Source organism: Lepidochelys kempii, chromosome 3 (assembly GCF_965140285.1).
Source record: "Lepidochelys kempii isolate rLepKem1 chromosome 3, rLepKem1.hap1, whole genome shotgun sequence".
In the NCBI taxonomy this organism is placed as follows: domain Eukaryota; kingdom Metazoa; phylum Chordata; order Testudines; family Cheloniidae; genus Lepidochelys; species Lepidochelys kempii.
This window is the reverse complement of record NC_136382.1, coordinates 43,238,161-43,255,023: the sequence shown is the minus strand read 5'-3', so window position 1 is coordinate 43,255,023 and position 16,863 is coordinate 43,238,161. Positions and strand designations below refer to the sequence as shown.

Here is a 16,863-nt window from a genome sequence, read left to right as displayed (position 1 = left end):
ACATTGGCTTTGGGAAATTATTTCCAGTATGTTCAAAGAGATGGGCTGATTGATAGGTGTCACAGCTTAGAGTACCAGAAAGGGTGTGTCCAGGCTGGAGCTATTATTATCACATTGACCTTGTTTTGGTGAATCTTTGACCCAATTCTGGGAATTAATGGAATGACGTGAATGCTAAAGGGAGGAGAGAGGAGGTAAAGATCCTCTATGACTGGTCCATGATCTTGACCATGGCCTAAAATGTGTAACCTATAGCCTGGAGAGAAGTTGCTGTTACAATAGATGAAATAGAACCCCCACCCCTTTCCCTAGAAAAATTAGGAGCTTTCTGTTGGTATTGATATAAGGAAGGTGGAGACCATTGTTTACAGAATGAATGGGGTGTGGTTTGCTTATAGGCATAGTTTGACTTCTATATTTGGGAGGGGGGTCAAAGATTGGGACGATGGGTCCAAATGCATGGGGGTTGAGCAAATGGGGAGAAGCTCCCTGTACAGTGACCCCACCCTCACTGCTGAGGAGTGATGGGGCAAGAAGTGGAAGTTGGGGGGGTTCAGAGCTTTCTCCAGCAGGGGGAGATCCCTGGAGGTAGGTCTGATCCAGCCTTGGCTGCTCCGTGGAGGGGAAGAGGAAGTATTTAAATTTAAAACCATGCTCTGAAGTGTCTCTAGCCTCTGTTTGTCAGACATTGGGAATGGGTGACATGGGGAAGGATCACTTGATGATTACCTGTTCTGTTCATTCCCTCTGAAGCATTTGGCATTGTTCACAGTTGGAAGACAGGATACTGGGCTATATGGACCTTTGGTTTGACCCAATATGGCCGTTCTTATGTTCATACCCTCCCCAATCTCAGACCATGGGTTTGCTTCATATTCTGAGGTGGCCTGTGTAGGCTCAGAGACCAGAACATTGCCTTAGAATTCTTCAGAGAGTGCAGTGCCTCAATTGTTTTAGAGTTAAACAGATCATGGCCCTCAAAAGGCAGGTCTTCAATTGTTTAGAAATTTCTAATGACTGCAACCAGAATGTTCTTCTCATAGTGACCACAGTGGCCATAGATCTGGCTGCAGTGTCAAAGGCACCCAATGAGGCCTATGAAGCTGTCTTTGCCACCAATGGGCCTTATGAAGTCACTGTTCTCAGTTCATCTCCGATCTCCTGAGGAAATATCTGAGATAGTTGCAGAACTTTGTGCCATTGCATAAAATCATTCATATTCATTAATAGTTGGTAATTGGCTATATAACTCTACAAACTATTAGAAGAGTAAGCTTTCCTCCTCAGGAGAGCCGTCTTCTTGGGCTCTTTATCCATGGGTGTAGACCTAGGAGGCTCAGGTAATTGAGATTTCTCATGAGCTTCTGTTACCACCAAAGATCCAGATACTGGGTTTGTGAAAAAGTACTCAACCCAACCTCCCTATGGTGGGTACTTGGTATATGCCATCTAGTCTCTTAGATATGGTTGATATAGAAGTCTCTTGTACAACTTCTTGGGGAATTCCAAGGTGTCCACCATTCTTTTAAGGAGGTCTTGGAAGGCCCAGAACTGAACTTTAGTGGATGTATTGTAAAGAGCCATAGCCTTGTTGGGTGATGCCAATGGTATGTCCAAAGGACTGGGTGTTCCTCCTACTCCTCCACAAGGTCTTTCTTCTTCTCTGCTAAGAGGTCTTATTCTCCAGATTGTAGTAATTCCCAATGGAAAGATTGAAGTCCTCTAGCAGGATTCTTAGGAGGAGGTGATCTTACTCTTGACCTTGATGTAGCAGAATAAGGAGCAGGTGGGAGAAGCTATGGGTTCAAAGGAGACCAATAAGGCCAGGTCTGCATTCCATAAGGGAAAGGACTATAGTGCCACAAAGGTGGGAACCATGGTGTGTGATGTCTGTGGAACATGAGGCTTGTGGTAAGGAAGACTCCTTTCATAGGCACTCCTGTGAATTAGTGGATGAGAGGGAAGATCTGCTAGGAGTGGGACTTCTGTTGTGATGCAGAGAAGAGGATGCTGATGAGTCAAATTCCTCTAATGGAGGAGCAGATCCCTGTGGAGTAGAAACCAAAGAGGCTCTGATATTAAGCCTGAGAGGGAGATACTAACACCAATGAGACTGAGTGGAAAGAGACTTAATCATCAGTACTTTATGCTCCAGATACAGTGGATAAAGGAGACACATCCAGCAGTGGAGATTCTGGTTCAGGAGTGATCATAAGGTCCAATGATGTGAATGCAGCTTTAGCAGACAAAGGAAGCAGTACTAATGATGACAATGGTACTGGGATCATTGGTACTAGAAGTGCAGTCTCTTAAGAAGTCTTGTCACAATACATACCAGTAACTCAGAGGCATACAATGATGAGAGTGGTACTAAGGACACAATGTCAGTCACCGAGGAAGTAGAATGCAGTACCAAAAGTAAAGAACACAATCCCCCACCCTTAGAAAACACAACGTACCAATGTGGTTTTGTAAGAACAAGTTTAGATAAGTCACCATGATGAACCTTGCCTTCTTGGCCAGTACCATGAGTGACACTGGGTGTCAAACCTCACAAAGAGACCTTTCATATTTTGTGCAGTTGGCAGTAAAAGCTACTGAATAACCTGAGGAGGGCTGGTGAGCAGACTCAGAGTGTTTGACAGCAGCAGAAGTTTTCATAGTAACAGACTTATCACCTGGAATGATATCCCTTCTTGATGGGGCACCTGATGAAATCAGCTTCACAGCATGAGGACTCAGCTCTTGAAGGGTTATCTCAGAGTGAGACTGTGTGTAATGATCTCCATTCAAAATAATTTGAGACTAACCTCACAAGCCCCCTGTTTACACTTAGAAAAAGAGTTACAAATAGCACCTTTACTCGGGATGTGTGACTCTCACAGATTAAATGAGCTCTTTGTATATGCATCATTAGCAGGCATAGCATTCTAACAGACATGGCACATTTTAAAGCCTGGTGACCTGCTCTCCACCATTGAACCTACTCGTTGGTACAAAGGCAAAGCTAAAGAAAAAAATATGTTGGATTTTCAGTGAATGGTCTTAACTAAAACTTATCAAACACACTGCACTACGACTATTAAACTAACAACAAGCCTAACTGTACAAGTGCAAGAAGCAGGAGGACACTGAGACTCTGACTTGCTGCCACAAGTGGTGGGAAGGAACTGAGAAGTGATTAGGGCTGCTCCACTGTTTATACTCTCTGTGTAGGGCACAAAGGTGTACGGGGGTATGTGCACAGCCCTCACTGACATTGTTGACTGAAAGATTCCCAGATCATGCAGATGCAGCACATGCATCTACACTGGGATCTACTGTATGTGGACAAATGCTTGAAGAACTTCCCATTATAAAATTCCTTGTGAATATCTATCTAGCTTTCATTTCCATTTCCAATATCTATTGACCCTATGCATTAAAAAACTCCTCAGTCTATTATCTGGAGCCACTTTCTTTTACCAGCTCTGCCCTTATTTCACAGATTTTGAGATGTGTATGTCCTGGATAGAAATTAAAAAAAAAAATGAAGAGGAAAGAAAGCCCTACAATGCTTCTTCACTGATCTGTTATCAGTATTAATTGTGTAATTTTTTTAAAATTGTTGAAGGGAATTCTTTGATCTCTAAATCCTTGTTTTCTAATGTTCCCCCAAGGATACATACTTGAGTAGGTGGAAGATAACATCTGAAGAAGACTTTTTTTTTCCATAACACTTACTGCATGTACCTTTTTTTATATCTCTTCTGAGCAGGTGGCTCCAGATAATAGCCTGGTATTAATGCATAGTATTTAATTACAATATATATGTCTACCATGGCAGTTTTTAGTTTGCTTACAGTCATTAACACTCTTAAGCACTAATTATTTTGTTTAGTAGGGAAACCTATCTCCCTTTGATAAAAGGGAGACGAGCTACTGAAAGGTGGTGGCACTCCAGGACCTGTTTCTTAAGAAGGCATCTTGTCATCCACAGGACCACATGCTGGGATTCCCTCCTGGTACTTTCTTGCACGCAAGAACTTTGAATGGTTCTGGCCCTTACTTGTTTTGTGATTTTTAACCAATGTGTTCATAGTTGATAGAAACCTCCGTGTCACTCAACCTGTCCCTTTTTACCAGATGTCTCTCTACTCTATAGATTTTAAAGCACATACTTGCATGTCCACATCTCTGAAAACCCCATTCCTGTCTTGTTTTTTGGTTGTTTACTTTTGATAGCCCTCTGTTTATGTTATTGGATTTTTTCTGTGTTGTTTGTTTCCACCTTTCATTTGTTTTTTTTTCTCTTTGTTTTATTATTCACTTTTTCCATATCTTTTAATTTATGTCAGCATTCAGGGACTGTGCCAGACAGTTCCCTGGTATGTTTGGTAATCCTTCAGGAGACATGTTTGTAAATCTAACACACACAATTGTTAAAATGCATATAATGTATTATGAAATATTGGGAAAAAAATCAGAACACATATGCCAGCAAATGTAAAGCGGTCCCTCCTGACAGAGAGACAAAAGATTAAAGGAAAGCTGACCAACAGGAGACTAGTTGAATCAGAGACAACATTTAGATCATAACAAACTATGGGCTTGGCTAAACAGGGAAAAAGCCTGCAGTAGCTGGTGGAGAGTTGCTAGTGTGCAGTAACTACTCCAATGCAACTCCTTGTGTGGATACACTGCACACTAAAAGTGTCTGCAAAAAGAAAAGGAGTACTTGTGGCACCTTAGGGTATGTCTACACTATGAAATTAGGTCAAATTTATAGAAGTCGGTTTTGTAGAAAGCGTTTTTATACAGTTGATTGTGTGTGTCCCCACACAAATGCTCTAAGTGCATGTAGTCGGCAGAGTGTGTCCACAGTACTGAGGCAACCGTTGACTTCCGGAGCGTTGCACAGTGGGTGGCTATCCCACAGTTCCCGCAGTCTCCGCCACCCATTTGAATTCTGGGTAGAAATCCCAATGCCTGATGGGGCTAAAACATTGTTGTGGGTGGTTCTGGGTACATATCGTCAGGCCCCCGTTCCCTCCCTCCCTCCTTGAAAGCAAGGGCAGACAATCGTTTTGCGCCCTTTTTCTTGAGTTACCTGTGCAGATGCCATACCATGGCAAGCATGGAGCCTGCTCAGCTAACCGTCACCGTATGTCTCCTGGGTGCTGGCAGACATGGTACTGCATTGCTACGCAGCAGTAGTTTGTTGCCTTTTGGCAGCAGACAGTGCAGTATGACCCGTAGCAGTCATCGACGTAGTCCTGAATGCTTTTTTAACCGAGCGCCTGGGCAAACATGGGAGTGACTCAGCCAGGTCATTTCCCTTGTTTTGTCTCGTGGCGATTCAGTCCCGCACTGTCTTTTAATCTGCAGCTAGCAGAAGATGATGGGCAGTAGTCATACTGCACTGTCTTCTGCTGAGCACCCAGGTGTTGACTATGGGTAGCCGTTATACCTCACAGTCTGCTGCCAGCAAGATGTATAAAGATAGATGAAGTGGCTCAAAACAAGAAGTAGACAGATTTGTTTTGTATTCATTTTCTCCTCCCTCTGTGAAATCAATGGCCTGCTAAACCCAGTTTTGAGTTCTATCCTTGAGGGGGCCATTCAGTTTCTCGCAAAGCCACCCCCTTTGTTGATTTTAATTCCCTGTAAGCCAACCCTATAATCCATGTCATCAGTCACCCCTCCCTCCGTCAGGGCAATGGCAGACAATGGTTCCGCGCCTTTTTTTCTGTGCAGACGCCATACCACGGCAAGCATGGATCACGCTCAGATCACTTTGGCAATTAGGAGCACATTAAACACCACACACATTATCCAGCAGTATATGCAGCACCAGAACCTGGCAAAGTGAAACCGGGTGAGTAGGCGACGTCAGCGCAGTGACGTGAGTGATGAGGACATGGACACAGACTTTTCTCAAAGCACGGGCCCTGGCAATGTGGGCATCATTGTGCTAATGGGGCAGGTTCATGCAGTGGAACGCCAATTCTGGGCTCGGCAAACAAACACAGACTGGTGGGACCGCATAGTGTTGCAGGTCTGGGACGATTCCCAGTGGCTGCGAAACTTTCACATGTGAAAGGGCACTTTCATGGAACTTTGTGACTTGCTTTCCCCTGCCCTGAGGCGCAAGAATACCAAGATGAGAACAGCCCTCACAGTTGAGAAGCGAGTGGCAATAGCCCTGTGGAAGCTTGCAACGCCAGACAGCTACCGGTCAGTCGGGAATCAATTTGGAGTGGGCAAATCTACTGTGGGGGCTGCTGTGATGCAAGTAGCCCACGCAATCAAAGATCTGCTGATATCAAGGGTAGTGATCCTGGGAAATGTGCAGGTCATAGTGGATGGCTTTGCTGCAATGGGATTCCCTAACTGTGGTGGGGCCATAGACGGAACCCATATCCCTATCTTGGCACCGGAGCACCAAGCCGCCGAGTACATAAACCGCAAGGGGTATTTTTCAATAGTGCTGCAAGCACTGGTGGATCACAAGGGACGTTTCACCAACATCAACGTGGGATGGCCGGGAAAGGTACATGACACTCGCATCTTCAGGAACTCTCGTCTGTTTCAAAAGCTGCAGGAAGGGACTTTATTCCTAGACCAGAAAATAACCTTTGGGGATGTTGAAATGCCTATAGTTATCCTTGGGGACCCAACCTACCCCTTAATGCCATGGCTCATGAAGCCATACACAGGCAGCCTGGGCAGTAGTCAGGAGCTGTTCAACTATAGACTGAGCAAGTGCAGAATGGTGGTAGAATGTGCATTTGGACGTTTAAAAGCGCACTGGTGCAGTTTACTGACTCGGTTAGACCTCAGCGAAACCAATATTCCCACTGTTATTACTGCTTGCTGTGCGCTCCACAATATCTGTGAGAGTAAGGGGGAGACGTTTATGGCAGGGTGGGAGGTTGAGGCAATTCGCCTGGCCGCTGGTTACATACAGCCAGACACCAGGGCGGTTAGAAGAGCACAGGAGGGCGCAGTGTGCATCAGAGAAGCTTTGAAAACCAGTTTCATGACTGGACAGGCTATGGTGTGAAAGTTCCGTTTGTTTCTCCTTGATGAAACCCCCCGCCCCTTGGTTCACTCTACTTCCCTGTGAGGTAACGACCCTCCCCACCTCCCTTCGATCACCACTTGCAGAGGCAATAAAGTCATTGTTGCTTCACATTCATGCATTCTTTATTCATTCATCACACAAATAGGGAGATAACTACCAAGGTAGCCCAGGAGGGGTGGTGGAGGAGAGAAGCACCAGGAGGGGTGGTGGAGGAGGGAAGGACAAGGCCACACAGCACTTTAAAAGTTTAAAACTTTAAAACTTATTGAATGCCAGCCTTCTGTTGCTTGGGCAATCCTCTGTGGCAGAGTGGCCGGGTGGCCAGAGGCCCCCACACCGCGTTCTTGGGCATCTGGATGAGGAGGCTATGGAACTTGGGGAGGAGGGCGGTTGGTTACACAGAGGCTGTAGCGGCGGTCTGTGCTCCTGCTGCCTTTCCTGCAGCTCAACCATACGCTGGAGCATATTGGTTTGATCCTCCAGCAGCCTCAGCATTGAATCCTGCCTCCTCTCATCATGCTGCTGCCACCTTTCAGCTTCAGGCCTCGATTCAGCCCGCCACTTACTCTCTTCAGCCCGCCACCTTTCCTCCTGGTCATTTTGTGCTTTCCTGTACTCTGACATTGTCTGCCTCAATGCATTTGTCTGTGCTCTGTCACTGTGGGAGGACAGCATGAGCTCAGAGAACATTTCATCACGAGTGCATTTTTTTCACCTTCTAATTTTCGCTAGCCTCTGGGAAGGAGAAGATCCTGTGATCCTTGAAACACATGCAGCTGGTGGAGAAAAAAAAAGGGACAGTGGTATTTAAAAAGACACATTTTATAGAACAATGGGTACACTCTTGCACAGTAAACCTTGCTGTTAACATTACATACATAGCACATGTGCTTTCATTACAAGGTCACATTTTGCCTCCCCCCAGCGCGTGGCTAGCTCCTCCCCTCCCCCCCGTGGCTAACAGCGGAGAACATTTCTGTTCAGCCACAGGCAAACAGCCCAGCAGGAACGGGTACCTCTGAGTGTCCCCTTAAGAAAAACATCCTATTTCAACCAGGTGACCATGAATGATATCACTCTCCTGAGGATAACACAGAGAGATAAAGAACGGATGTTATTTGAACGCCAGCAAACATACACTGCAGTGCTTTGTTCTATGATTCCCGAGTACATGCTACTGGCCTGGTGTGGTAAAGTGTCCTACCATGGAGGATGGAATAAGGCTGTCCTCCCCAGAAACCTTTTGCAAAGGCTTTGGGAGAACATCCAGGAGAGCCACGAATACCCGGGCAAATTAATCATTAAACATGCTTGCTTTTAAACCATGTATAATATTTTAAAAGGTACACTCACCAGAGGTCCCTTCTCTGCCTGGTGGGTCCGGGAGGCAGCCTTGGGTGGGTTCGGGGGGTACTGGCTCCAGGTCCAGGGTGAGAAACAATTCCTGGCTGTTGGGAAAACCAGTTTCTCCGCTTGCTTGCTGTGAGCTATCTACAACCTCATCATCATCATCATCTTCCTCGTCCCCAAAACCTGCTTCCGTGTTGCCTCCATCTCCATTGAAGGAGTCAAACAACACGGCTGGGGTAGTGGTGGCTGAACCCCCTAAAATGGCATGCAGCTCATCATAGAAGTGGCATGTTTGGGGCTCGGACCCGGAGCGGCCGTTCACCTCTCTGGTTTTCTGGTAGGCTTGCCTCAGCTCCTTAAGTTTCACGCGGCACTGCTTCGGGTCCCTGTTATGGCCTCTGTCCTTCATGCCCTGGGAGATTTTGACAAATGTTTTGGCATTTCGAAAACTGGAACGGAGTTCTGATAGCACGGATTCCTCTCCCCATACAGCGATCAGATCCTGTACCTCCCGTTCGGTCCCTGCTGGAGCTCTTTTGCGATTCTGGGACTCCATCATGGTCACCTCTGCTGATGAACTCTGCATGGTCACCTGCAGCTTGCCACGGTGGCCAAACAGGAAATTGAAATTCAAAAGTTCACGGGCCTTTTCCTGTCTACCTGGCCAGTGCATCTGAGTTGAGAGTCCTGTCCAGAGCAGTCATAATGGAGCACTCTGGGATAGCTCCCGGAGACCAATACCATCTAATTGCGTCCACAATACCCCAAATTCGACCCAGCAAGGCCGATTTCAGCGCTAATCCCCTTGTTGGGGGTGGAGTAAGGAAATCGATTTTAAGAGCCCTTTAACTCGAAAAAAAGGGCTTTGTTGTGTGGATGGGTGCAGGGTTAAATTGATTTAACGCTGTTAAATTCGACCTCAACTCCTAGTGTAGACCAGGGCTTAGAGACTAACTTGTGTGCATTAGCTTAATGCATTTTAGAAGTGTACTAAGCTAAACCACCTGATGGCACCCTTAGTGTGGAGCAAGAGCGTCTACATGGAGAGTTAGGATGGAGCAGTTAGTGGGATTAAAATTCACAATTTTGCTCAGTGTGCACTAACTTCCTTGTATAGACAAGCCCTTAAAGACATTTAAGATCAGTCTAATTCTTTGTCATCTATAAGAGATGATAAATGTCAATATGTACAATGTGAATCTCATGGGTGATGCTTTAAAATTAAAAGTTAAGAGAACTGGTGTGGGATGGGGGAATTACATACACTTGGCTGAATAAAACTACTCTTGAATTCAAAGTAAATATAAGTATCTGAGGGGTAGCCATGTTAGTCTGGATGAAGTGGTATTCACCCACGAAAGCTTATGCTTCAATATGTCTGTCTATAAGGTGCCACAGGACTCTTTGCTGCTTTTAAGGTAAATATATTATCTGAGGAACTTACACTTAATTTCCTTTAATAACATTGCATGCCAACAAATTGCTAGACTTACCAGTTTATATCTTTTGACTAATGGGCGTGTTAGGGTAGCAACCATTTGACCTGACTTGTATCTTGCATTCCAAAAAAAGAAAGGACTACTTGATTCTTCCAAACTCAGTTGGAAGGGACAAACCAAATTTTCAAATATAAGAGTTTAAGTAGAACACATGAACATACATGTGGGTGGTGAACATCACCCATGTGGATGGTCACATTAACACTTGGGTACATATGGTCAATGTTCCCTCTAATGTTTGACAGGGTGTGTGCACAAAGAATTTCTTCTGTGCAAATTGTTGTGCTTCTGTGCAAATTTTTGTGAGCGCGGTGTTTCATCGTGTGCACGGGGTTTAGGATCTGTGGGTGCGTGCACACGCGCACAGCTTAGAGGGAACAGTGCATATGGTCTACTTGATTGTAAACTCCTTGGAGTGAGGAGTGTCTTGAGATCTTTATTTGGTATATTCTTATTATTAGCTTGTTTTATAATTCAGATTGCTGAGTTAGGATCCAGTCTAGTTCCTCTATCTGTTAATGGGAGTTTTACCATTGACTGCACTGAGTTAAGTATCACCACATTTAGTGAATAAGTACAATATGATTTAAAGACAGCAAAAATTGAAAATTGATGCTGAAGTCTTCATTTAAATGTTTGAAAAATAGTAAAGTTTGTAAGAAGGCAAAAGTTGTATTGATTTCTTTTCTTTTCTTTTCTTTTCTTTTCTTTAGCACAATGCCCAGCAAATGAAATCCGTACAGCATCATCTGGAGTGATCCTCAGTCCAGGTTACCCAGGAAACTACCCCAATTCTCAGACCTGTTCCTGGACTATTAAAGTTGAACCAAGCTATAACATCTCTATTTTTGTAGAAATTTTTCAGAGTGAAAAACAGTTTGATGAATTGGAAATATTTGATGGTAAGAGTTATTTAACTATCATCTGATTTCAAACAATGAATATAGATATGAGAGAAACTGAATTTCCAGAATGTTTGTGCCATCAGATAATGATGTGTTTGGAACCTCCAAATGACTATTCTGCTCCAAGTCTAAAGTTTGGTACCCAGTGTTGTTTTCAATTACAATATTTTTGGAAAAGCAGCTGATTAATTTTGTTAGGCCCGTCCTATTAGATTCATGTAAAATAGGAAACCTGAGTGGAAAGTTTAATCTCTTTACAGAAATTTGATAAATGATTATATATTTTCATTGTGAACCTAGTTTTTTGGGGAAAAAAGTGTGCCATTGGATTCCCATAAATTATACCACAGATTATTGCCATCTGAGTTTAGATAATAGTATAGATAGAGCTATTTTACTATTCTTGGGCCAAATCCTGTGCTGTGAAATCACATGCAACTCTTACAAATCACATGTGGGCATCTGAGCACAGAATTTAGCATGTTATTTTTGTAATGTTGTCATTCCTGGTGAGGCAATTCTCTTGGATTGAAATACCATATGTTTATATTCATAGAATTATTTAGGGTCCAAGTGCTCTCTAATCAGACATTCAGTTCATTCTCTTCATACTGTAGCAGAATGTGTATCACGAGTCTTGAGGACATCTAGTAAAGATGATTTCACAGCCCTTTATTACCTTATTCTATTGACTGTTCTCATAAAATATTCCTCTCGTTCCTAAACTAATTTTTTCCTGCTGCAGTTTAAGATGATTACTACTTATTCTGTTGTCATTGACTAATGAGGGCAATTGGTCCAAAAACACTTCATAACATACTTTTATGTATTTGAAGATTATTATCATGTCTACCCCTATTAAGCAAGAAGACTGCATGGCACAACTGATTAATGTACACTTTGGGCATATTCTCATCATGTTACCAGGATACCCAAAAGGATATTAATCATTATCAAATGGTTTGATGTGTCTTGTAAATATAATTTGGACCGTCTTTTTTTCCTTTATCAATTGATCTTTTAATATCTACAGTTATTATAAAAATATTCATTAGCAATCTACAATGGTTTATTATAAAAACAAAATTTTGCAATCTTTTCAAATTGCCAGTTTTCTCTCTATAAGCTTTCCTGGCTCTGAGAGGTCAAAGAAGTAATTAGTGAGGGAGAGCTATTAAGATTCTCCCTGTCTCCTCACTACTCAGCACACATCTTTCAGATTAGATAACGGCCACAGCTTTCCCTGGAACTTCCCCAGTGGCTTAAGCAATATGTAACTATTTTTTTTTTTAAAGAAAACAATTTAGGTTGCTTAATTCTCCTGGTGGAATTCTTTCTTATTTACTCATACATTAATTTTTAATCAAATCCAAGTATTGATACTAAATCTAGAGGAAGAGTTAATATAGTTAACCAATTACCAGTCTTAGACACATTTTCTAGCATATCCTTTTTGTGATGTAAAATCACTTTTGGCTAAATTAATCTCTGGAATAACTCCGGGTGAAGTCAGTGGAGTTATACCAGGGATGATTTGGGATCATTTTCTTTCAATAAAGCTTTAGTTGGAGTATTAGAAGCATCAACCTTAGCTCAAAAGTCTTTGTCACTCGTCTGTATCTCATTACAGAAGAGCTACATTTTTTAAAAAAAGAAAATAACATTCACTTTCCCTGATTCTAAAGGTTCTTCTGGGCAAAACCCTTTGTTGGTTTCATTAAGTGGAAATCATACTGGACAGCTAAACTTCACAAGCAGAAATAATCAGCTATATCTTCGCTGGTCAACTGACCACGCAACCAGTAAGAGGGGATTCAAGATACGTTACTCAGGTTAGTAACTGTTATATGCTTAGATTAAATTATACTTTGTTTATACAAAGTAATCAGTAACACTTTAAGACTTAAAATACTCATATCTAGTTGGCTGTAACTGACTGCTTCTCTGAAAATAGTATATCTTGCATGATATAGTTGTCACATCCCAGGGTGCAGTCCAGACTAGCAAGGGGTTGCACCTGCCCTGCCATCGTCGGTGCCTCTCAGTGCTTTTCTGCTGTAGCTCCCAACCTGGGCCCCTCATAAATAACCCTCCAGCATGCAGCTCACACCAAGTGTCTGTGTATAGCTGCACCCAGCCAGCACCATTCTGGACATACTCTGGCTTCTACCAGCCATGGTTACCATTTGCAGGGTGACTCCAAGACACTCCCATTCCTGAATTTTCCCACAAAAAGGATGTTCTGCACTGTCCAGCCTCACCTGGACATTTCAGATAATAGAGATCCATTGCTCTTGTTAAGGGGTCAGTAGTCAACAATTTGATTCTTAACTGGAGTTACCCAAACAGTTGAGTTTAAACACAACACTGAATTTGTTTTGTTTAAAAATAAAATAAGTTTATATAAATACAAAGAGAGATTTTAAGTGAATACAAGTATAAGGCATAGAAGTCAGAAATGGTTACAAGAAAAGTAAAGATAAAATGTTTTCTAGTATCTAAAATGTAACAAACTAGACCTAGTTCCATCTAAAATCCTTTCCACATGATCCCAGCAACAAGGCTGATGAAATTATCTGATCAGGATCCCCTCCCAGAGTTCCTTTGTCTTCTTAGGAGAAAGAGGAAGAAAGAACCTGTGTTGTTTTTGCCCCTCATTTTATAATGATCACACCGCCCCTAAAGGTGGGGGGGTGTTGTCCAGGCTTGCCGGAGGAATGCAGTAGTGCTTTATGGTGGGGGGGGGGGCGGGGTGGCAAAAGGTCAAACTGATGCAAAAAGGTGGGTTGTGGTCAGCTTTGCAGCACTGACTCACCCTCTGGGAATGTAACAAGTGGAAGGTTTTAAAGGTGCAAGCCCTGATGTTGGAAACTTTTTTCTCCATGCAGCAGGCTTTGGGCTGCAAGACAAAAGGTCATTGGAAGATGGGAACTCAACTGGGTCTGGGGAGGGTGGGGGTGTGGGGGGTTAGGCAGCCAAGCTAATTGCTGGTGCCTCCTTGTGGCAGATGTCCAGTGCATGTCCTCTGTAGGGAAGGCATCCAGTGACCAGATAAACGGCCTGGTAAAGAACTTAAAAAGGAGGTGCTGGTTAAAGGAATGGAACAGTGTGGGGTTTTGGGCCCTATGATTGGAACATCAGGGAGCCAAACTCCCTTTCTGATAGCCCACCTTACCCCTCCTATGAGTGGAGGGGGTGGATGATAAGCTCCCTGCCAATAGATGTGCTGGATGGACTTGGATGGAAAAGAGGGGGAGCTGGTGGAACCCCTGCAGGTAATTATAGAATAAACATGGCCTTATCTGCTCTATGCGCTTTTATCTACCGGATAGTCCCAGGAATCTAATAATAAAGTTGCAGCCTGATTAAATCCATATCAAGTGTCTCCTATCCTTCTTTCAGTATAGCCAAACAATCCAGTGACCCTTTGAAATGCATTTTCCTGAGTGTTATCCCTAAAGTTTCTTCCCGCTATAAGGACAGAGACATGGAGTCTTGTGGTGAAAGAGGTTTCATATGGTGTTTTTGATTGGTGATTGCCAGTCAACTTTGAAGACACTTGGCTAGAAGCATTAGCTTGTCTTTTGTCTTTAAGAAACTCTTTTGCCCCCATCCCAGACTTGTCTGGTAAACATACTTCAGTCATAATTTCAGCTTATGTTTGTAACTTTACATATAATGTTGCTACATACACTTCACCATGATATCATTGACCAGTGAGTTATTAGTTTCAACTGATTCTTCACAAGGCATATTTTGTACAACAATTACAATAGTGTGTAGAGTGTGAATACAGTGTGCATTCAGTCACAATAGTACTTTCATCTGAGGATCTCAAAGTGCTTTATTGGGGAGGGTAAGTAGTAATATCCTAATTTTACAGATCAGGAAAGTGAGGTAGAGAGAGTGACAAAAAGTATCTGTTCTTTGCTGTCTGAATACACTGTATGTAAAACCTGTGATGTAAATTACAAGATGATGATTCACGGAGTTATGAGATACAGGGGTATTGAATTATATAACATTAGCAAGAATACCAGTTGAACAAATCCTGAACAAATATGATGAGCTTGGCCTAAAAGGTATTGAAACATAGCAGGGCTGAGGGAAGGAATCCTAAGCCACAGTAGTCATATCACCATGTCACCTATGTAGCTAGCTAATGGGTATGGGGTGAATAGTGGATGAGCTCTGCTGCTACTTTCCTCTACAGGGTTTTTGTCATATAGATCTGAACTGTGGGGCAAATCCTCCCCCCACAGAGTCTGGCCTGACTGGGTACGGAGTAGCTATTATTCAGTGGTGGTTATTGGGGAATATTACAGTCAATGAAAAATTGGATATGAGTCACCAGTGTGCCCTTGTTGCCAAGAAGGTTAACGGCATATTGGGCTGCATTAGTAGGAGCGTTGCCAGCAGATCGAGGGAAGTGATTATTCCCCTCTGTGCGATACTGGTGGAGCCACATCTGGAATATTGCGTCCAGTTTTTTGCCTTCCACTACAAAAAGGATGTGGACGAATTGGAGAGAGTCCAGCACAGGGCAACGAAAATGATTAGGGGCCTGGGACACAAGATTTACGAGGAGAGGCTGAGGGAACTGAGCTTATTTAGTCTGCAGAATTGAAGAGTGAGGGGGGATTTAATAGCAGCCTTCAATTACCTGAAGGGGGATTCCAAAGAGGTTGGAGCTAGGGTGTTCACAGTGGTGGCAGAGGACAGGACAAGGAGCAATGGTCTCAAGTTGCAGTGGAGGAGGTTTAGGTTGGATATTAGGAAAACTATTTCACTAGGAGGGTGGTAAAGCATTGGTATGAGTTACCTAGGGCGGTGGTGGAATCTCCATCCTTAGAGGTTTTTAAGGCCTGGCTTGACAAAGCCCTGGCTGGGATGATTTAGTTGGGATTGGTCCTGCTTTGAGCAAGGCGTTGGACTAGATGACCTCCTGACGTCTCTTCCAACCCTATTCTTCTCTGATTCTATGATTACTTAGCAAGCCACAGAGCTGCTGTGCTGACACTTAGCAAAGGCTGTTTCAGCCCACTGGTTCCTCTACTACAAGGGGCATAGGAAGGAAGGATCTGCATAGCAGTAGTTACTTGCCCCTGGCCCAGGCAACTCTGGGCACCAGGGCAGAACAGTCAATGGGCCCCCACACACACACAAGCTGCGCCTGCGTGGACGCAGTCCGCCTGACATTTGGGCGGTGCTGTGTCTGTGCTTTCTGGTGCCCGGTGAGCTGCTGGCTGTATTACTGGGCGTGCTCTTCCAGCACAGCCAGGGTGTCCACATGCCTGCCCAGTAGGGTTGCCAGCTGTCTAATCGCGCAAACCCAAAGACCCTTGCCCTGCCCCAGCCCTGCCCCTTCTCTGAGACCATGCCCCTGTCCCGCCGCTTCTTCAAGGCCCAACCCTCTGATCACTCTATCCCCCCTCCCTCTGTCACTCACTCTCCCCCACCCACTCACTTTCACCAGGCTGGGGCAGGGAGTTGGGGTGTGGGAGGGTGTGAGAGGTCATGCTCTGAGAGGCAGTTTGGGTGCAGGAGGTGGTCCAAGGTCATGCTCTGGGAAGCAGTTTGGGTGTGAGAGGGTGTGAGGGGTCGGGTTCTGGGAGGGAGTTTGGGTGCAGGAGGGGGTGAAGGGTGCAGACTCTGGGAGAGAGTTTGGTTGTGGGAGGGGATGTAGAGTGCAGGCTCTGGATAGATTAGGCAGCTCCCTGTCTGGCATGCTGGCTTTTGTTAATTTCAGTCTGAGGCTCCTCTCTCTCCCCATCCATTGTATGGGAGTTTAGGCACCTACCTCAGACTTTGTGAATTGTAGTGATTTTCTAGGTGCCTAAAAATTAGGTGCTGTGATGCTCTGCCAAACAAATGGATGATAGGAAAATTAGACCTTATAAATGAATAATTAGAGAATATTGCATTACTAAGAATAATCCTGAGATTTACAAAGTGACCTAAGGGATTTTGACACTCAATTCAAATTAATTTTGGGGGGGAATTTTGCATCCAAATCCCTTGGGCAGCATTGAAAATCTCAGCC

At 43.9% G+C, this 16,863-nt stretch overlaps 1 protein-coding gene across 2 annotated transcripts in view; it reads left to right on the top strand.

Moving 5' to 3' along the window:
• CSMD1 (CUB and Sushi multiple domains 1) overlaps positions 1 to 16,863 on the top strand; it is a 2,003,711-nt gene that overhangs the window by 1,828,159 nt on the left and 158,689 nt on the right. For both annotated transcript variants that reach the window (XM_073336216.2, XM_073336215.2), the window contains exons 47-48: positions 10,629 to 10,817; positions 12,506 to 12,652. In XM_073336216.2, coding sequence (XP_073192317.1) covers positions 10,629 to 10,817; positions 12,506 to 12,652 — 336 coding nt within the window. The remainder of the gene's footprint in view (positions 1 to 10,628; positions 10,818 to 12,505; positions 12,653 to 16,863) is intronic.